Source organism: Cyprinus carpio, chromosome A12 (genome assembly GCF_018340385.1).
Source record: "Cyprinus carpio isolate SPL01 chromosome A12, ASM1834038v1, whole genome shotgun sequence".
Classification (NCBI taxonomy): domain Eukaryota; kingdom Metazoa; phylum Chordata; class Actinopteri; order Cypriniformes; family Cyprinidae; genus Cyprinus; species Cyprinus carpio.
The window spans coordinates 12,708,391-12,731,851 of record NC_056583.1 but is presented as its reverse complement, the minus strand read 5'-3'; the positions used below and the strand labels follow the sequence as shown (position 1 = coordinate 12,731,851).

Here is a 23,461-nt window from a genome sequence, read left to right as displayed (position 1 = left end):
TATGTAACTGCATTTTGTAATTGCAGTGCAGTTAATTTTTCTGATAATTAACCAGAGAAAATATGATGCCGTGAAAAGAGGACAGAACATCCAGTTAAATAAAATGATTACAGACTGTCTATAAATAAACCACACATCTTCTGCTATCTGCTCCTAACTGTGTTCATAGTTGTGAAAGTTTACTGTAACACCTCTAACAGACCAGACTACAAACATGTGCAAAATTCAATTGGCATGGAATTGTGAGAGTAAATGGTTTCCTTTCTTTTTAGATTTACAGTATGTTCTTTCTACCGCTCTCTTTTTAGGACATAGTAACCATAGGAAGACCATATGTTTGCAGAGGTTTCATGTCTTTTAGATGGTTCCTGTTAAAATCAGCTCTCACAGTTGTATTGAGAGTAGTGGTGTTTGCTATTCATAAAGCCTGTTCCTGGCTAAATGGTTGTCTTATAGGATACTTTGAATAGGATACCTGTTGCTTTGAGCTCTCTTCATCTCTCTGCTTGTAGGAAGAGGAAAAGGAGGCTAGTGCTGGTAGAGTTAAACATTTGAACATTTGAATTTCTGGTCCATGTGTAATGCAGTGTCTGTGTCTCTTTGTGTCTGCCATCTGCAGTATTGTTCTGAAAGGGATAAATTTAATATCATAGCACTATTCTTTAAAGGGGTCCTATTATGCTTTTCACTTTTTGAATTTTAGTCAGTGTGTAGTGTGTATGTTTGGCCATAAAAAATATCTACAAAATCTCAAAGTCCACTCCAAAGGGAAATAGTTTTCGTTTTAAAAAAATCCCTTTTCAAGAACTTCCACAAACGGCTTGTTTGGAGTTCAGCGTCGTCTTCCGGGGTATTGTGATGTCACAAAGCGGGCCATTAGATTATCATTAAAATAATTCCTGCCTACGGAAATTCGAATGGATGGGGGGTGAGGAGGGGCGAGGTCATGGTTAGAATGCTTGGTTGAGAGCATCAGACAAGACGACAACGAAGAAGAAGTGCTGCTGCAGAGTTAGTGGGCGAATTCCAAACAGCTTTTTTGCGCCCTTGAAGGGCACTTCGGGAAGGGGAATCCATTTGTAGGGACATTCCAAACAGAAGTGAATAACTGAATCCCTTCACAAAGAGACGTTCCAGAACATGTGATTGATCACTTCATGGAAGAGATTTCCGTTTGTTGTCATGTGATCTTCGGTTAGTAGATCTTGCAATGCTTTTTAAAGCAAAGTTGGGGTTGATTTCGACTTCACATACAAATGTAAGTAGAATGGGCTAATTATATTTGTCTATTATAATGTAATGCAAAATATTTTTTGTCAGTGAAAGAAATATGATTTAAGACTGTAGTGTAAGCAAGAATAAGCAAGTTTAGTTTGAAAAAGTTTAATAGTAAATAAGACACAATTAGACAATATTTGAATAAAATAATAATAAGAATAATAAGAAGAAATAATTATTTGCAACAACTGATGGAGTGCTGAATGCTGCACGCACACTTGGCATTGTCAAGGTAACATTTGGTCAGTCATTTCCTTCATCAAGGGAGTTTCAAATGCTTATAGGAGACAGTAATGCCCTACACCCTTCAAAGAACACACTTCAAGGGCTCTGCCCTTCGAAGGGAGTAGGGCATAGGGATGCTTACCTCACCTAAAAAGGGTTTAGAACCGCCCCTGGTGTAGCGTGCGTAATTATACTGAAACATAAATATATTACCAATTTACCTGATTCAGTGTGATGGCTGAGCTTGTTTCTGAGATGATAACATGCCAATCCATGGTTGGATTTCCGACACTAACCATAAATCATCTTACACGGTCAATAAGCATGACTGATACTTGAGCCAACTCTGCTCTAACTGTTTGACTAGCAGTGGGAGTCAGATTTCCCCCTAGTGGATGGCTAATGATTTGCTAACTCATATTCATAAACCCTCAGGGGAACATCTCTGAATTAATTGATGCTTGTGTCCCCCTTGACAGGTGTTGGGCGCCACAGGTTGAAAACCCCGTTTCTAGTACACCCCCAATACAAAATCAAGACTTTGTAAAAGAGCATAATAAGACCCCTTTAACATGAATTCATAATATATAGCATTAATTAATTGGTTCATATTTGATTCTTCTTTTACAACATTTGATTCCTAACTGGGATTTTCACATATTTAGGAAGTCTAATAAATAGCCTAACACTGTAACAGTCAATCAGTAGAGCATATATGGGCAGGCTTTCTCTGCAAAAGCGCAAAATCTAATTATAATCCTTATACCACTTTGAAATCATTAAAAATACATAGTGAGTGATTGATGCAGTCTTTGTCATGGAATACGCTTGTTGTGAAACAAACAAAACTGGTGTTGAATAAAGGTAAAATGCGTTAAAATAATGTGTTATTAAAAAAAAAAAAATAGTACGAACACGTTATATTGCACCCCATAAACACAATCAAGCCTTCGAAAAAAGCTGATCAACCACCCCTTTAAATAAAGCACATAATCAGTACCTAATATCAACGTCATAGTTTGTATGTTGTTGTTCCAGTTGCATAAATAGAAATTGTTTCTAAAATAGAATCCACTGTGGCATTTGGCTAGGACAAAAACTCAAATTAACATGGAAAAGATAGCCTACCTTTTACTGTGATATTCTCCCTTGCCCCCATTTGCTCTTCAATAAAATAATTAATTAGGGGAAAGAGAAATATGATTTGAATTTATCTTAATTTTGTCTTTTAGCATTTTAAATTAGATGAGTTAGATTATTATAATAATTTATTAATTCAAATACTTAACATCATACTACAGACCCCTTGGAACTTTGCTGTGGCCCCCTTCTGAGTCCCGCCCCCCTGGTTGAGGACCGCTGGTCTAGACAATTTATTAAAACCCAGGAGCTGAAGAGAACGGTTTGTTCGTAGATTAAAGATAATGTGTGCTTCACCAAAACAAGATTCAATATAGAAGGAATTGTAAAGTAGTAAAGGAACAGTAAAATGAGAAGTACTGTAGAGGCAAACTTTATTGTCAAACAAAAATATAAACCTGTGTTTGTTATCTCATGGATCATCTCATTGATCACAGAGAGGGTCTTACATTCATCCCGAGAAAGCACTCCACACGGCCTGCTGCCATTGTTTGTTTTCATGCTAAGAGGCTTAGTATAGGGATTAGCCTGATGGCTCCTGTGTATGGGAAATGACTGTTGAGCTCACAGTATTGACATGAGATTAAAGTGAGAATACCTACAAATATCATCTTTCATTTACTCATTACATGATGTACACTTTTCTTCTGAATAGTCAGTAAGTGTGAGCGGTACCCAGTTCCCCCACAGGAAAGAATAGGTTCAGGGCTGTGTTAGAACATTTATATATTTATACATGCATACATAGAAGAAGAAAATAATAATAATAATAATAATAATAATAATAATAATAATAATAATAAATTTATATATAAAATAAAAGGTCTAAAAGTTGTGTGGCAGCTTTACAGTAGTCAGAAAACAGCTGTAGAAATCTACTAATTCCATCCGTCCTGCTACTCCCTTGTGTTTCGTCCACACATGTCACAGCCATCTGTGTGTCTGCCATCAAAATGATGTCCTGCCTTGTGGTTGCTGACTGTGTTACAGCCCACAAGTGAGCAGCATGTCAGTGTCTTACTGCTTTGTTGCCAGATAGATCATGCTAGGGAAAAAAACTGCAAATAAGAACAAGGCCATGAGAAACTTGAATTCAAACACTTTATCTTGGAAATAAGCCACATACAAAAATATCGCCACCTGCATCTGCCTACTTTTAATAACTCCATAAATTGGAATTAGGAACTTTATGAGCCAAGCCCAAATACATTTAGTTGTCGCTTATTATAGTGGACATGGCAACACCTGAAAAGCGTGCTCTGCAAAGCAGCCTTCCAAACATGGACAAAACACAATGGCTCTGTTGATGGTAGTTTAGATGAAAATCACTGAACATGTGTACACACACACGGGTCTTGGCTTCACTTGTAATGTTATTCTTACTCTCTCAACAACAGTGTGCACTTCAAGCATTCATTCACATGTAGTGTACCTTCTGCTTGTGTCTGTGTGTGTCTGCCCATCCGCAGATGAATGAATAGAGTGAGCACTGATGTGTGGTGGGGTGGCGGACTGCCTCTGGAAGCTGTTCTTCAAAAAGAGCCCTAAATAAATCGTTCATCTCCTAATGACTCTACAAAGCCTCTGAGGGCCAAAAGAGACGGTCGCACACAGTACTCAGCCCAACTCTCATTGAAGAGATAGGGCTCTTGTTCTCACACAAACACCTCCAATCATCACCTTAATGACTCTTACAGTGCTCCAAATCTCAAATTCACCTTTGATGACACACACACACACACACGCTTCTAACCATTTGCACAACAAGGCCCGATAGAAATGAACTTTGAGCTAGCTGAAACTATTGAACTGTTTCTTAGTTTAGACTTTGCATAACATTTATGGTTTGGATACAAGACAGCACATTCATAGGTGCTCTCTAGAATTAGATTGACTTTTTGTATGACATTTAAAGGTTTTGTTACTTTATCATACGTTTATTAATTTATCTTCAACTGTAGTACTTTTTTATTTTATTTCTGTTTTTGTAATGTTTGAGTGGATCATTTGTGACTGTAGCTTTGATATATCTCCACCTGGTGGTTACAATGTGTTAGTGTGTGTGTGTGTGTGTGTGTCATTCTTTTTTCTATTCATTTTATTTTAATTAAATTTTTTGTATACTTTTAGTTTTGTTAGATTGTGTTACAACTGAAAAGAAAAAAAATACTTGGAGGAACTCGCTTTTCTTGTTGTTCTGGTATGTGGGTGTGTGTGTGTTGTCTGTAGGCAGGTGTTAAGTCTTGAGCTGATACATGCAGCATGTGCACACTGAATTAATGTGCGAAAGTAGATTTAGAAACATTAATGCTGGTGTTACATTTTTTTTGATGTTAAAGCACTTTCTTCTATCTTAGCTTCATATTCAAAGAGAACTAAAATTAAGCCATCCAGAAGACTGTAAACACTGTGGCTTTTTGATGTTCTCACAACATTGTTTTACTGTACTTACCTGTAATATTCTCTCTCTCTCTCTCTCTCTCTCTCTCTCTCTCTCTCTCTCTCTATATATATATATATAGATATATATATATATATATATATATATATATATAGATATATATAGATATATATATATATATATCTATATATATATATATATATATATATATATGTATATATATATGTATATGTGTATATATATATATATATATATATGTGTGTATATATGTGTGTGTATATATATGTATATATGTATATATATGTGTGTGTCAGAAAAGACAGCAACTTTCAAATAGCCCACAGTGGAGAAAGATGCCTTTTGCCCACAGAATTTGTCTAAATCTATAAAAAAACAAAAAAAACAAACAACCCCCATTTATATACTACTTGTATACAGTACAATAAAACTATAAAATGTTAATTATTTTACCAAAATAAAAGGAATCATACAAAATGCATGTTATGTTTTATTTTGTACTGACCTGAATAAGATATTTCACGCAAAACATGTTTACATATAGTCCACAAGAGAAAATAATAGTTGACTTTATAAAAATACCCGTGTTGTTACCGCAATACTGTGTTGTTACCTTGATGAATTTTTTTTTTTTGTTTTTGGTGATATTTGTTCACGAGTCCCTTGTTTGTCCTGAACAGTTCAACTGTCCATTGTTCTTCAGAAAAATCCTTCAGGTCCCACAAATTCTTTAGTTTTCCAGCATCTTTTGAGTATTTGAACCCTTTCCAACAATGACTGTATGATTTTGAGATCCATCTTGCACATTGAGGACGACTGAGGGACTCATACACAAATATTACAAAATGTTCAAACACTCGCTGATGCTCCAGAAGGAAATGTCTTTTATGTGAAATATCTAACTCAGGTCAGTACAAAAAAATAACATGATGCATTTTGTATGATCCCTCTTATTTAGATACTGCAAAGTGTATGTTAAATTTTGACCAATACTGTAAATGGTTTAATATGCACTCATACCTTTGATTTGTATCAATATTTAAATATGAATTTTGTCAGCATAATGGTTTAAGATCTTCCAGCAGGGGATAACTGCAAATCTAACCAGCCAATACTGACCTCTTGAGCCCAACAAAGCAACAGATAAGCTCCTATCCAAGTGACTTCATTTTATTAGAATTTTAGCAGATATGATGCGTTACTGACACAAGGGAATTTGTTGTGTTCCCAATGGTTCATTGTATGAAGTCAGGGAAGCGTTTTATAGTTTTCCATATAATACAGGTATGTGTGTTTTATGGATTAAGTTCTACTAGCCCTTCATGACCTTCATGGCACTAGACCTGCTGTGAGTATGAGACAAATGGTGAGAAAAGTTGAAAGGTTATGTGTGAGAAACATAAGACAATGTTAAAGATGCATGCTTTTGTAGATGTACACATTGATGTCCCCTAAAAATACATCCCGCAAAATGCAGAATATACACTCTATATATATATATATATATATATATATATATAATATTGTATATATATATATATATATATATATATATATATATATATATATATATATATATATATATATATATATATAATATTGGTCTGTTCTATATACATATATATAATATTGGTCTGTTCAGATGACATTTCAGCAGTAAAAATGCAACCAATGAGTCAGCACAGCTGAATTTAGCCCCTACTTGCTCTTATTAATGTACTGACGTTACACACGTTTCCAGTAGCTCTTTGTCATAATTAATTTTTCCAGTACATCATCTTTAGATGCTCATTCAGTCCAACATAAATGCTGTAATTCTCATGATTTACTAATCTAGAAGACTCTTAATGCACCTGCAGATGATTCAATGATCTCCTGGTGCCCTTGATTTAGTGATTTAAATATTCTTTGTGAAGCAATGATGCTCAAATATATTAGAGCCCATATCTATTACCTATAATTACGCTCATTTTTTTTTAATGCATAAACATTGCATGACATTTCCCTTGTGGTCTGTGGGGAATGGCTTTACAGCTGCATGCCAGTAATAAAGTAGCTTCTAGGCAAAATTACAATTTCTCTTTTGCCATACGTGTATAACACATTAATGCTCTGGGTTCAAATTAAGCTCAATCAACAGCATTTGTAGCATGTAATGTTGTTGGTCCCAGAAAAAAAAAATTTAACTCAGAAAAGTTTTGGGTTTAGGGCCAATCGGTAATCAGTAAAATACTTACTGTTTTAGGACAACTGATCGATGTAAACCATATGCTTTACAGTTCCTACTTTGTGGTAACAAGTGCCCTCATCCTCGCCTTGCCCTTGACTTGCTGTGTACAAGTGCAAAAGTGTGTTAGTAGTTTGCTTATTCTTCCAGAAGCAGCACGGCACTAATATTATTAGTCCAAATGTTTTATTGACTGGAAGACTACTTTTTTTTTTCTCTCTCTTCACTGTATGAAGTTTACAGACATATAAACACACTTCTGCACATTGGAATAGTGTGGCGTATGTGCTCTTAAAACAGCATGTGCACACCAATGACACACCATGCCTTTAATAACACGACTGCCATGAGCCAGTTGCAGGCAGCAGTTACAAGACTACAGGGAGACCGAGAGATCGACAGAGAAGGGTCAGCAGAGGAAATAAAGAGTGGAGGATAAAGTAACAGACAATAGAGAGGGAAATGTATCAAACTGACCTCAAGCTTTTGTGTTTTTTGTGTATTGTCTCTCTGAACTCTCTCTGATCTTGTGGGGGCTTGCGATGTGTGAAGCATCTGATCTCTACCATGTTCTTTCCAGGTATCTGGAGAGGTGTATGCATGTCTGTGTTTTTTTTTATTTTTAAAGTGTGTTAAGTAACTTTACCTCTGAAACAAGTCTCTTTGCTCATCTTCCCCTCTTGTGTCCTTTTTGGTTCAAATTGCAGATCAACCTTATGGCTGTAAATTGTAATTAGCTGCATTGTCACCACTAGATGGCAGCAGTGTGCTTTACGATTATCACATAGCAGCATATGATTGAATCTCCAGCATACCTTTCATTGCAATCAGGTGTTTTTTTTTTTTTTTTTTTATATTCTCTTCTCTCCTTACGGATTCTTGTTCCACAAACCTGATACTGTATGATCTATATAGAGGGAGAGCAAGTATGGTTGCCCCCACCTTCCTCTTTCCATCTCTCAGTTTTTCATTTGTTCTAACGGGCCACTGGTTACAGGTCTTTGGGGTGACATAAAGGTTTCAGGTGCTTTCGGTGCCGCGGCACGGATCCGGGCAGGCACAGGGGCCAGGGGCCTAGACGGAAAAAGCAGAAATTGGAATTGATTTTGGGAACATTTGGGGCTAATGTATCTCTGTCTCTTTCATTCTGTCTCTTTGCTGCTTTCTCTGTTCCTTTGCCTCACATCTTCTATCTTTAAACTCATTAGGTATTACAGATATTACAGAATGAGTTCAGTTTGAAGGGCTTATCCTGTTAAAACCTTTTATTTGTATATGCATGCTTATATGAGAACCTCTGTATTTTGAATATAATCTTTTATTATATTTTAATAATATCATGTCTTTTATTATCTTTTGTAGATTTGCCAATGACATAACCAAGGATTTGCAGGGGTCGAGTCGGCCAGCCACAACGCTGCTGGATTTCTGTGGTAACGTTGTGAAGTTGAAAGGAAGCAGATTTGCCAATCGCCATGCCGGCCCTCTCCACCAGAGCCGGAAGTGAGATAGGTACCTCATCTTACACTTCATACCTTATTGTACAGCAGTTAGGTCCTCTAGTTTAACCGGCCAAGCTTGGTCAAATGACAGCTTCTGTTTAATAGTTGTTAAAATTGTGTCTTCAGTCACACATCTAACATGTTTCATGATTTCAACATGATTTTTTTTAATGTTCTTGATGGAACTTTCTTATGCTCATCAAGACTGCATTTGTTTGTACAAAAATAGTATTGTGAAATACTGTTAACATTTAAAGTAACTGTTTTTTATTTGAATATGTTTTAAAATGCAGTTTATTCCTGTGATGCCAAAGCTGACGTTTCAGCAGTGGTCAGTGCCACATGCTCATTCAGAAATCATTCTAATATGCCGATTTGGTGCACAAGAAACATTACTTATTATGAATGTTGAAAACAGTTGTGCTGCTTAATATTTTTGTGGAGAATTTTTTTTCTTCAAGATTCTGATAGAAAGTTGGAAAGAAAAGAATCTATATGAAATGGAAATCTTAATTGTAACTTTTATCAAATGTAAATTGTAACTTTAATAAGTGTTTTTTTCTGTAACTTTTAATCAGTTTAATGTATCCTTGTTGAGTAAAAGTAGTAATTTCTTAAAAAAAAAAAAAAAAAAAAATACTGAACCCAAACGTTTTAATGTAATGTAAAAAGTAGGGCTGGGCGGTATGACGGTATATATCATTACCATGAAATAAAGTGTCTATCTTTAGAGATTTGGCTATTTCATGTATTCGATATGTGTTGGACACCTGACATAAACCCTCACTCTCTTTCTTTCTCTCTCTCTTTCTTTCTCTCTCTCACTCACTCACTCACTCACTCACACACACACACACACACACACAAAAAAACAAAAACACACACACACACACACACACACACACACGCGCTTTAAATGTTTCATTCATAAGGCTGGAAGTTAATTTAATTTTTTTTTCTTTTCTGTTTATTTCTCATTGAACCTCGCCATTACACAGTGTCTGCTCTGTTCTAGTCTCATTCCTCTGTATGGACATAAAATGCTGTTCTTTTACCCCATCGTATGTATCCTGTTTTTTCGTGTGAGTGTTTTGCTTCCTGCTGACATTTGATTTCACTACCCATGGGTGTCCTTGGGCTGACAGACCCATCCACCCACTACCTGTAAAATGTGTATGTCTGCTGTTGATCTCATATGATAAATGACTCTTGCATCAACTACATACTCAATCATTCTGTGCACTTCAGCTCACAGTCTGCAGTTATTCTCTTATACGCCCCCCTAAAATAAATAAATAAAGTATCAGTAACCCTTACAGTTATGATATTTGTGTTTTCTCATAATTCCAGTCCAGATCAGTTCTGCTCCTATTTATTTTTGTTTTTAATGATTTTATTCCTTTCATTAATTTATTTTAGTGTATTGTATTGTTCTTATTAATTTTCTGTCACTAAGTTGCACTGGGACACGAAGGCTGAGGATCCAAGTGCAGTAGTTTATTAAAGGATAATCCACAATCATAGTCGAAATGTGGTCAAACACAATAAGCAATCCAAAACAATGACAGAGTTCAAGGCTGAGGTTAAAGGGATACTCCACCCCAAAATGAAAATTGTCAATAATCATTTACCCCCATGTCGTTCCAAACCCGCAAAAGCACCGTTTGTCTTCAGAACACAATTTAAGATATTTTGGATGAAAACCGGGAGGCCTGTGACTGTCCCATAGACTGCCAAGTCTGGGTTATATGAAGCGACGGGAACATTTTTTGTAAGCAAAGAAAACAAAAATAACGACTTTATTCAACAATTCCTTTGTCAACAGTCTCCTCTATGTCTCTCCATATCACCCCATGCTCTTCTGTATGATCCGTGCCACAAAAATGTGCTGTTTTCTTTGAAATCAAAGCTAAATACACGTAGAAACAGCACAACCTTGTAGCGCAGATGATAAGGAAGAGCATGGGGTGATATGTTTTCTTCGCTTACAAAAAGTGTTCCCATCGCTTCGTATAACCCAGATTGCACGTCTGATGGCAGATGGAGTATTCTGACGATGACTTTCATACCTTTTATGGACCTTGACACTGTTATTTACTTGGCAGTCTATGGGACAGTCACAGGCCTCCCGGTTTTCATCCAAAATATCTTAAATTGTGTTCCGAAGACAAACTGATCTTTTACGGGTTTGGAACAACATGGGGGTAAGTGATTGACAAAATTTTCATTTTGGAGTGGAGTATCCCTTTAACAGATAAACAGGTAGAATATCAAGAACCAGGAAAACAAGACACTAGAGCACCAGGACAAAAGGCTTAGAACTGCAGTTGTGACACATGCAAGACTTTGCAAACAGTGACTGAAAACACAGGATTATATATATAGGCAGAGTTAAATGAGCAACTGGTGAGGCATGATGAGTCCGGGGCAATTGGTTATATTAAATGCAGTCTAGGATTGAGTAGCAAAAGTGATCGTGACAATTTTCAATATGTAAGACAAACAAATATGAACACATTTATTTTCAGATATTTTTGACAGAAGTTCTTTAGCAGATAAGAATCCTTTAATGAAGATCAATGTACGTGTAACAGGTTTTATGCATGAAACTATCTGTGCAGGTATTCTGCTTGAAACTGGAATTGTGGATATGCTTATTTACATGAGTCCTGTTCAGAAACAAGTGTATGGTGTAATGGTGCCATTGTCCATAACGAGATCCATATTGAGCTCCATATTGTTTATCGTTCAGGTGCTGAGTCTCTATTACGGCTTCAGCAGAGCACCGGCTGAATATAGCTGCAATGAGGGATATGACAGGAATGGCCATATTAAATTTCTTCTCGGTTAACAGTAAATTTTTCCATTCTAATGTCAAGAATGCAGAGCATCTGGGAACAGAGGACAGAACGAAAGAGAGGGAGGGAGAGAGGGAACGTTAGTAGCGGCAGCAGCATGCGCTTTGGGACCACTTTATCGATTTCCAGCCATTTATCCTCCTCTTTTCCATCTCTCCTCTTTCTCTCTCTCTACTGCCACAGGGATACAGAACTGTAACACAAGGATTTGTTGCCACTGGAATAGCTCCCTGTTTCCAATTACATCAGAATGAAAATTTCCACTTCATTTTACCAAGTGCAGGAGAAGGGAGAGGGAGAAAAGTGGAGGGACAAGGAATTTAATTTATTTGTATTTTATTTTTATATCTCCATTTTCAGAGGATGAAGATATCTGTCGATGTCAATGAGCAGAATGCATACAGATCTGAATACAAATCTCAAAATCTGGTTTGGTTACTGGAATGTAAAAAGGGTATGAACATATTTATACACCGTTGCAACTTGCAACAAAAACTTTTAGAAAGTCATAACGTCCATAAGCTACAAACAAGCAAACTACACTTTATTTTTGTGGGTATGCAGAGGTCTTCCTCAAAGTACTAGGGTGTTGCTAGGTGGTTGCTGGGGGTTCTGGGTGGTGACTTATTAGCCCAAGTCAAAAGAGGCCAGTGTCATGTGACATTAAGGCCACATATGGAACTGGTCCCTTCTTCAGTGTAATAGTTATAGTTTCAAAAACCCAACTTTAATTTCAGACTCCGTTGTAGTCCTCTGTTATTTTTCTGCTTTGATTGAGCTCTGATATAGACATGAAATGTGTACTGTCACAAGGAATCAGTGTGTGATTGGACCAAATCTTTTCTACAGGTGTTCAGATGGCTGCTTCAGGATCACATTCCCTCCTGTTCTGTCTAATCACAGTAAAATAACAGAGACTCTGGGCTCTAAATATGCTCATGTTGAGGGATGGTTTGTTGTCAACGTATGTTGACAAAGCACTTCATGGCTCTGAACAACTGCCTTTGAAATTTAGAAACTAAATGAACAGAAATGCGGAATTTATGTTACCATTTAAAATAAATTTTTTATTTTATTTTGCAAGGATGCATTAAATTGATCAAACATGAGTTAAAACATTTATAATGTTGCTTAAGTTTACTTTTCTTTTCTTTTCTTTGTTTTGGGGAGGAAATAAATCTTTTTAACTTTTTATTCATCAGAGAATGAGGGGGGAGGGGGAGAGAAGCATTGCTTAATTTAATATTCATTTATCATTTAATATTAGTATTAAAATATTCATAAATGCTTAATGAGCAACAAATCAGCAATTTCTGAACGATCATGTGTAACTGAAGACTAGAGTGATGGCTGCTGAACTAAAGAAATTAGAAATACTGAACTTTAGAAATAAATGGCATTTTAAAATACATTAAAATAAAAATGCTATTTTAAATAGTAAAATACTACAAAATACCCCTTTTAAATTTTTTTTTTTTTTTTACGTTTAACTTTTTTTTTTTTTTTTACCAAATAAGTGCTGTCCAACATGTCAAGCAACCAATCACTGTTCGTTTCATTCAGCGTCACGTTTCGGGGCATGGAAATGTCACCACAATAACAGACCGGAAGAAGATTCTGTGCCGCGAACTTTAAATATTTCAAATAGTTTTGAAACTCCAGTTTTTAGTTGATCCTGATAAGCGCTCATCATCACAATTGTAAACGCAACGGCTTTCTTCTTTCTTGAGGTTGGGCTTCACGTCATCTTTGTTTCCAGGCAGAACGTTAAAGAACGCGACACACACGTCTCCCAGAAATCCTGTAGAATTCAACCAATCCAATGATGACTTCGACACTCCTGAAGTGTTCCTTTTGTGTCCTTTTGTGTCCCATATGCATCAGACGTTTAGCCAATGGTCCATGATGTCTGAGGCTGAGACTAGGTGATGGGAGATGCAGTGTATATGTGCAGTACTGATGTATAGGACTAGACACCACTTAGTGTTAGGCTGTGTGTGTATGATTTGAGTTGATGGTCCAGGACATGCAAGTAGGCTAGATCTGTGAGATCCTGAGCAAGAGCTCTGTTGTATGGTGTTGTGGTTTAAGAGGCTGGAGGTGAGGACACAGCGATGAAACCCTGAAATGGACTGCCAAGAGAGCATGCGTGTTTGTGTGCTTCAAGCATATCAGCCATTAAGACACAGATACCTCAAGAACAGATCAGAGATTACAACTTACAACTCATTACAACTTTACAGTTATGATCTCTTTTTGTTGCTATATTTCTCTTTCACTCTCTCTTTCACTCTCTCTCTCTCTCTCTCTCTCTCTCTCTCTCTCACTCTCTCACTTTCTCCCCTCTTCTATAATTTGTCAGCTCTGGAGGGCCTCTCTTTCTCTCTGTGGATGTAGTTTTCTGTTTTAGGAGGTAAATCAAATAGAAAATGAATGGAAGTATGCAGAGTGCAGCTGTTCTTGTTTTCATTTTTCCATTCACTCGCTCTGTTTTCTCACAGACAGGCATGAACCATGTTCTCCGAGTAGCACCTGAAATACTGACCCCTGAGGTGGTCTTATGCATGAGTGTGCATTTGCGTGACATATATATTGCTTCAGAGAGTCAGTCTCTCAGTTTGAGGCCAACAGGAGCGAGACAGGGAGCCAATGCAGCATATTTTTCATGCAGACAGCCTCTTTTGTGGCATGCGTTTCTGTGTTTGCATGTGCTATCATTGTTTCTTTTTACAGGTCTGTGTGTGAGTGGCTAAAAGTATCAGTGTTGTTCCAGAAATCCACCATGTTTGTGTGCATGTGCACTTAAAAGTTTGTGCGTGTCTGTTCGTGTTGTGTTAACTCCAGACATTTTGGATGACCTCGCTGTTTTTCTGACAGCCAGTGTAATTAAGGCTGCTCTCCATGCCCTCCGCTGCTGTCCCATAACTCTGTGAATTTGAGAAGCAAGGCCTTCCACCTTCCACTCCGCCCTGTTGTACTTCAGCCCCGCCATTGATGTCTGAGGAACGCTGTTATTTTCTGGAGGCCGCTGGGAAGTGTAGGCGTGTGAAAAGGAAACATTGCTTGGCACAGCATTCTTTGACATCCCGTCTAGTATATTTGGCCTGGCAGCCAATAATGGTCAGTTTACACGGATCCTTTTATAGGCTGCTGGGACATGGATAGATGTTGACTTTTAAACTCAGCCTGTGTCCAGATGGTCAGCAGTCGGAAGAACAGTGTTGTAAAGTCACTGACTAAAAGTAGTGACACTGCTCTCTTAACATTTATGAGTAGCGTGACAACGTCTCAGCTGTTCGCAAAACAATGCAGCTTTGTGCAACAAGTGGTTTAGTTCGAGACAGTGCTGTTTTTTGATTTCACATCGCAGCTGAGGTACTTTAAAAGAACTGCTTAAAAAAAATTCAGGATTTATGATTTGTGAAAAAAAAAAAAAAAAATGCAATTCCCAGATTTATGATTCATGGAAATGTTGTTTTTCTGCAGCATTTTACATGTCTTTGTAGTGAAACCTTTGTTAAATGCTACTGTTTGTGACAATTTTTAAGAATTAGGGTAAGATTTTCTAATTTTCTATTTATTAAAGCATATACTGTAAGTAAATGTATGATTTCAATGCTGATTTTGTAGTATCATTTTATATACATTTTGAAAAATGTTGCACATTTCAAAAGATATATTATTGTCCCCTTAAAAGTATACTTGGTACTCCGTATTCAGTTTTGCACATAAATGAATAGCACTTATGGCGTGTTAAAAGTCATGTAGACTTACATTTCTTTATTTCACCTTTAGTGTAGCCCCTATATTTTGTACTTTTTTGTGGCTTGATTATAATTTAACTACTTAATTATGAGTATTTTAGCCGGTGAAGTGAACAAAAACATTAAATTAATGGAAAAAAGGAACAACTAAAACCACAAAAAGTACATTCTCTGGGTGGCCTTATAATCATGTTAAGATAAAAAAAAAAAAAATCATCTTAACATGCAAATTTCTCGGACGATTCTTATTTCAGAGTTTTTGTTGTTGTTGTTGTTGTTTTTGTTTTGTTTTTTGTAAGTGTGACCTGCCGATACCGATTTTTGCCAATTCAAATTTTCTTTGTAAAAACTATAATTGACAGCATATACATTGCTGTGCGAAATCTCAGGCAAGAATTTGTCTTTTTTTCTGAGAGTGAATGAAGGCTGTAAAGGAAAGGTTGTGCAGAAGACTTTTTATATGGAGATATTTTACGCATGTTTTACACCATTCACTAACATTAGAACATTAGTTGTGTATTAGGCTGAAATTTGTCATGTTCTTCTGTTCATACAATAGCTAAATCCATGCTGTTATTAGTAACTAACACCCACTGAGGTCATCTTGCGCTTTAAGTTCAAGTTAATCTTAATAGTCTTAAAGGGTTACTCCATCCCAAAATGAAAATGTTGTCATTAATCACTTACCCCCATGTCGTTCCAAACCCGTAAATGCTTAGTTCGTCCTCAGAACAGAATTTAAGATATTTTGGAATAAAACAGGGAGGCTTGAGACTTGAGAACAGTGTCAAGGTCCAGGAAAGTATGAAAAGCATCATCAGAATAGTCCATCTGCCATCAGTGATTCAACCGTAACATTATGAAGCGACGAGAATACTTTTTGTTCATGAAGAAAACAAAAATAACGACTTTATTCAACAATTCCTCTCCTCTGTGTCTCTCCAAATCAGTGTAGCGCTATTTTGGCAATTCTGAGCAGTACGCAGAAGGCGTACGCTCTTCTGTGAGGAATTGTTGAATAAAGTCTTTTTTTTTTTTTTCTTTTTTTTTTCGTGTACAAAAAAGTATTCTCGTCGCTTCATAACGTTACGGTTGAATCACCGATGGCAGATGGACTATTCTGATGATACTTTTCATACTTTTCTGGACCTTGACACTGTTATTTATTTGGCAGTCTATGGGACATTCTCAAGCCTCCCTGTTTTCTTCCAAAATATCTTAAATTGTGTTCCGAAGACGAACGAAGCTTTTACCGTTTTGGAACGATATGACAAAATGACAAAATTTTCATTTTGGGATGGAGTATCCCTTTAATAGTCATCATATCTACTGTTCTGGGTTTTTTGCGTGCATGTATGCATGCCAAAGAAATTATGGTGTGTTTATGCTTGTTGAAACATCACAGGCATACTAATGAAACTTTAGGGATTTGATTCACAGTTCAAGTTGTGATTCCTAGAAAAACAGGAAGTAGTCAGACAAAGGGAGGAAGTGAGGTGCAGCCTGGGAGAGGACCATTTTTACGACCCTCAGTTTGACCCAGTGAGCAAGCTGAAGTAAACCATGATGTTCTCATTATTATTATTATTATTATTTTAGTGTACGGATGTTTGAAGACTATAATAATGTCACGTTAGAATGTTCCACTGGAGAATAATCTTTATAGCCCATCTGACGTGCATCAGGTGTCTTGGTTTAATTCAGATTTTCTGAGTCTTGTTTATATCTGCCTATATTTCCTCTTTGGGTATTGGTTATGTGTGTGTCTGGGTGTGTAATGTGTTTCCTGTATTTCCTCTGCAGGTCTGTATGAGCTGTTGTCTATATTGCCGTCTCAGCTGCAGCCTCATGTTGAGCGCGCAGATGACCGCTCTTTTCTACACGCTATGTTTGGGGAGAGGAGTCTACATTCATTGGTCAAGGTGAGTGTATGTGTGCAGTGTTAGGCGTAATCTATTCTTTAAGATGTGACCTAACACATTATGTCACTAAATCTCTCTCTCTCATTGCAGCTGTGATTTCGTTTTTAAAGAGAGTGTTGTGATTTTACAACAGTTTATAAAATAAGAAGTGATCAAACAAAACAACAACAAAAAAAAAAATAAATAAAAAAAAAAAAAAAAATAAATTCAGACTTGAAATGGCACGTAGGTCGTTTGCCATGTTGATGCTAAATCTAAATCTGTGGTTTTAATTGTTTTTGGAATTTCAGTTATTTTCTCTCTTCTTATTTAATTCTCTTTTTGAGAGGTTTTCACATGCCACTTTTAGGAAATCAGTTTAGTCAGGTTGTGCTTTGCCTGTCTTTATCAGCTTTCACTTGCTTTTAATTTCAGTTCCTTTGATTGTAGCTGTTTTTCTTCCCCTCATTCTTTTTATGTCGCACACAGTGTTTTAATGACCAATCACTGATGTCACTGATACTTTGGTACCTTGGCCCATTTGTGATACAAAGTTCACTGACTGTATGTCCTGTTGAACATTGGATTCTAAGTGCCTTGGACTGAGCTGGCCTGTGCTTCAGAAGTGCTTTGTATAACCGTCTACCCGTACCCGCAGAGGTCTGACATGCAGGACAGCAGACTGCAGTCTGAGCCAAAGACCTCTGCTCTCATCTCTCCATGCAATTAAAGCAGGGTTTCACACATGTCCAGCTGCACTCTGTTCCTCTGCCAAGGTGCCACTCCAAAGAGCCTTACAGGAAATATGACACAACCTGTAATTTCCACCTCGGTTAGGGTGTGTGTGTGTGTGTGTGTGTGTGTGTGTGTGTGTGTGCGCACTGTGCGTCTCTATATAAGACGAGAGAAAGATAAAGGAAGAGAATGATCATTTGGACATTTTCATTTCTTTCCATTTTAGTTTGTATTAGAAAGTTTGATAAGATTTGTTGTTGTTGTTGTTGTTATTATTATTATTATTATTATTATTATTATTATTATTATTATTATTATTATTATTGTAAGGCAGCATTTACACTGATATTTACAAAGATATTTTATTAATTTTTTTTGCATATGGATTTTGTCCAGTTTTTGGTGGTTCCCCCCACCACCAACACCTATTCCTCAGCTCGTAAACTTAACCCAGCTGTGAGATCAGCTGCTAATGTCTGTGGTTTTCACCTCTGTACATTTCTGTATTTGTTATTACAAGAGGAAACCAGATTCAGCACAGACTCCTGTATTCAGCCCTCAAGAGGGAACATGACACACCTGTGGGGGTGATGGGGAAAGGTGACCTCCTCAGAGGAGTCTGAGGCTTTGGCCTGCAGTAGCATTACCTATGTGTGGGACTTTTAACAGCCTTATTTGCTCTAATTTACTAAAGCAGGCATAATGGAGCACAAATGATTACACTTTCCTGCTTTCCCTCTCACAGCATATGAAGTGCCCAATCTGGCCTTGTTTTATTCATTTCCCTCCATGGAAAATGTAGTTCCTGACCTGAAAACTGGGCCCCTTAACCAGAATCCAGAAACATCAGTGGCTAGGGAGCAGGATAATGTCCTCACCATCTAAAGAATTGTTAGATTACCTTTGATCAGATCAAATTTCTTTGAGTATCATGGTCATGAACTAAAAATGAACAAGACTGCATAACATAAATTTATAAATTATAGTCTATTTAAAGCCAGTGTGTGACTTAGTAAAGTCACTTAATTGTGATGCTTTAAATTACACTAAAAGTCAAAAGTTTATCAGGAAGGATTTTTTTTTTTTTTTTTTTTTTTTTGGTGAAAAGTGTAAATGATAATGTTACAAAATATTTCAAATAAATGTTATGCTTTTTGCTTTCTCTATTCATCAAACAATTCTTACAAATAAAAAAATAGCTGTTTTCAACATTGATGATAATAGGAAATGTTTCATGATCACCAAATCAGCATATTGGAATGATGCAGGATATTTGTTTGCGGGAAGGTAATATAGTAACCACTTTGTATCAAATTCAGCTATCAGGTCTGTGGAATCATAGGCCAGTTCTACTGGAAAAGGGCTACCTGAGAACAGTATGGTATGATGTTAAAGGCTGGTTGTTGTTGTTGTTGTTGTTGTGTTATATATATATATATATATATATATATATATATATATATATATATATATATATATATATATATTTTATTTTATTTTATTTTTTTATATATAATTTCACTTAACCTTGGCAAACCCAGTCGGAAAAAAAAGTTCCACTCTCACTATATTAAGGCTTTCTATATCGAGTCAGGCAGTTTAAATCTCACACTTATCTATTTATCAGTTTATAGCCCAGACGGAAATGTCTGCCCTACTGTTGAATCTGAGACACTGAATATGTATTTGTTGGAGTCCCAATCGCTGGCAGTTACGGCTATACATTTTCCTACTTAACACTGAGCTACCATATTAATGTTTGTGAAGTCTCTTAAAGAGCAGCTGGTGTCTGATTCTGATTCTTTATAATCCATAGTCTGCATCCAAAATAAATTCCCAGAGTAATACAAGCCTTCTGCATTCGCTGTCTGGATTCTGCAAGCTCCAGAGTCAACAAATGCATATCTCTGTACACACATATGCTTGAGTGAGAGTGTGTATTTTTTTATGAGTGCGCACATGCGTTTGTCAGGGATACTGAATGTGCTTGGGATGGAATGCAGACATATGTGGTATATGTTTAATCCATAAAGCCCACTGACATATTACATTATACTCACATTTAGAGCATTAGTGCTTGGTTACAGACACAAGGGGCAAGGGCAAGACCTCATCTGAGGAATGTTGGAGCATTTCTCATACAAGCCAATCTGAGATCATATACTGCTTTTACATGACAGGAACCTTTTTTCTTCTTTCATAAGGAAAATGTGGGCTCTGTATCACAATTCTGGATCTTTCCGCTGTATTCACAATGCCGTAGCTTTCATAAATCTAAATTAGCGCATTTCAAGCGCCACACGTACCGTAAAATAGTGCCTTTCCTTCTGTTATATGAGTTGTGAAACTGAATATTAGAAATGGGAAATGCCACACATCACTGCAAAGATGTTTGTCCTTCATTTCTGGAACAGATATGCTAGTTTAAATGTTAATGTTATTTAAGTTTAAGTTCTGACATGTAACTTTTCCCCAGAACATTAACCAGTGCATCTGTTGAACTTTTCCTAAAGATGAGTTAAATAGGTGTGTGTCGCACCCGTCCTGTATGGTGGGGTTTGTGTAAACATCCCTCTCTGACAGGCATCTCACAGTCAAGCCCATCTGTCTGCAGGCTTTTCCTGTCTTGCTCTCTGAAGGTCTGCGATCAGTTTAAGTGTGAGGTGATGAGGTGCAGAAGGGCCGCTGGTGCTGTTTTGGGCCACGCAGGTCTTGGACCTTCAGGGGTTACTCAATCCAGCTGCTCTGGTCACTTTGAGACAAGCGGAAGAGATGAGGTCAATATCATTTCAACATTACGGATGTTCGCAGTAGACCAGAGCAGAAATGGTATACCACTAATACATACCATTGCCATACAACTCACTATCTCTCAGGCCCTGTGTTTACTCCTGGTATTAAGATGCATTTTGGTCAATCACAAGTATAAAAGGGAGAAATGTTCCTGCTTACACCTGGTGTTTTAATCTGTCTGTTTTGTCCACTTTCAACCACTTTCCTGATTTCTTTAAAAGGAGGATCTATGGGCGGGTGTGGACTTTAGTTCAAATATCTAATATTGCGAAATAAGCTTGTGCTATTTACATTTGAACGTGAAAGGAGAAATCAGAAAAGTATATTGAATGCTTTGTTAGTACACTGTTTTTTAGAATCAGGACTGGTAAGAGAACATTGTGCTTTTTATGTTATTATTTTTTTTTCTTTTTTTTAAGACATTTCTAATGTTACAAAAGACCAAAAAAGTATCACAGTTTCCTCAAAAATAAATAAATAAATAAATAAACAGCACAAATATTTTTAAGCTTAAGCATATATATAAAATGTCTTATGCACCAAATCAGCATATTAGAATGATTTAATGTGACACTGAAGACTGTACAACTAGCTGCTGTAAATTCAATTTTGCCAAAAGTTAAAATTTAAAATATTAATAGAACAGTTTATTTTAAAATCTAACAATTCAATATTTCACTCTTGGCATTTTTTTTTTTACTAAATAAATGCAGCCTGGCTGAATAAAATAAACGTCTTTCAAAAACAAAACACAAAATCTTGAGACAAAACCTTTGAATGGTAGTGTAATTGTTCCAAATCAGTCACAAATGTTTCCTTTACTTAGAATTCTGTCTAAGAAGGCAGCTGCGTATGTAGGTAGAACCCAGCTGATTGTTTTTGAAAACTGAGCCTTTTTCTTTGATGCTCTCTATACTCATCTCCCCTTCTTAGCCCTTTTTTTCTCCTTTGTTGTCATATTCCCTAAATTCCACGTCAAGTTTCCACTCCTCCGTATCTGTCAACGTTCAGTGTAATTGTGTTTAAAGCTGTTTGTTTGGCTGCAGAATGCTCTTGGAGGACCCAGAGGCCAGACTGGCTGCCGTTTCTCTCACCTGTTTATGTTCTCCGCTCGTGTTTTGTCAAGGGCTTGTGGGTATTGAACGTCTGGTCCAAGAGGATTTAGACATTGCTCCATTGTAGCCCGTGATCTGAACCTTGACCACAAATCATACTGTGTTTACCGAAGCATTGCTTTGTTTATTCATATGTTGTAATAGTCATTACTAAAGTAAGAGATCAAGCCAGAGATCAGTAAAAATGACACCATTTTATGATGGCTAGATAAATAAAATATGGAAAAGCTATATTGGTAGCTTCATATATATATATATATATATATATATATATATATATATATATATTTTTTATATATATTTGATATATATATATATAAATAAATAAAATATGGAAAAGCTATATTGGTAGCTTCAATTTAATTTTTTTTATATATATTTGGCTATGTATAATTTTTTTATTGCATTCTCTAAATTCATCCCTTTTTTTTTTAAAGCATAAAAAATTGAAGCTACCACAAATGTTGTTAGGTAGATTCAGTGAGGTTAACTTCACTAATTGAGTCATTAACTAGCCTTACAGCCATGGCTGATTCAGATTGTTCTCTGTCCTACTGTGCAATTTTTTCAAGTCTGAAAAAAAGAAACTATTGTTTATCGGTCTGCAATGTCTCTGTGATGCAGTGGAATAATGGTGCACTAATGCTTGAAGGTATTACTCTGATTCATTGCTCTCATTTCCTGCCTTTTTTTTACTGTGGAACGTGAACTATGATCAGTGAAAGGGCTCTGTAATGGATTTTAAATATCTGCTCTCTGGCACTCCTGTGTGGACAGGCAGGTATCTGGAGAACGGCCCGAGCTGTAAATAAAGGCATTGAATCTCACTCAGCCTCTGATGGAATCTAAACTGTACAGAGCAAAACCGCTCCGCCATGACTCAGACGGCCTAAACAGATGTCGCTCCCTGGAATGTGCAGGAACCGGACAGTTACGTTCCATCCTTCACCAGATCCCACATTCCATTCCTTCTCCGCCAAGTGTGTATGAGTCTATGTGTGTGTCAGAGTGGATAAAAAATATGTCTCTTTTCTTCACCTGTGAGTGTGTTTGCCGGTGTGCGAGAGATTCCACTTCTACACCGCTGCTTTAGTAACAGACGTGTGACCCTGCTCAGAGTTCAGTATGTTTTGAGGGTTGCAAACAGAGTGACTAAGAAAGCACAGTTTGTTCGTCACAGCCCTGACAACTGTTCTTAGCATGGCCAAGCTTCACCACATCACAAACAGCTCTGGAGAAGGAGATCCAAACAATTGCATCTTTGGCTCTCTCGGACCCCATTGATCCAAGCTCATAGAGTTCCCTTCCTTCTCCACTTCACTATGACAACCAGCCCCGTGGCAGAGTCATTTTGTCTTGTCTTGATAAATATTTAGTCCCCTTGGTAGCAGTTGAATTTCTCTTTCACTGCTGTGTGCGGTCCAGTCTAAACGTGCTGGTAGCTTCTGCATGGTTCCTGACCGTGATGTTGTCCTGGTAACACAGTTTCAGCAAGAATGAAGTG

General features: G+C 36.8%; 1 protein-coding gene across 3 annotated transcripts in view; it reads left to right on the top strand.

The window, feature by feature from the left end:
• Positions 1-23,461, top strand: part of LOC109109548 (MAGUK p55 subfamily member 7) — a 105,826-nt gene that overhangs the window by 21,865 nt on the left and 60,500 nt on the right. For all 3 annotated transcript variants that reach the window (XM_042767602.1, XM_042767603.1, XM_042767601.1), the window contains exons 2-3: positions 8,652-8,801; positions 17,217-17,335. In XM_042767602.1, the coding sequence (XP_042623536.1) occupies positions 8,765-8,801; positions 17,217-17,335 (156 nt within the window). In that variant the 5' untranslated portion in view covers positions 8,652-8,764. The remainder of the gene's footprint in view (positions 1-8,651; positions 8,802-17,216; positions 17,336-23,461) is intronic.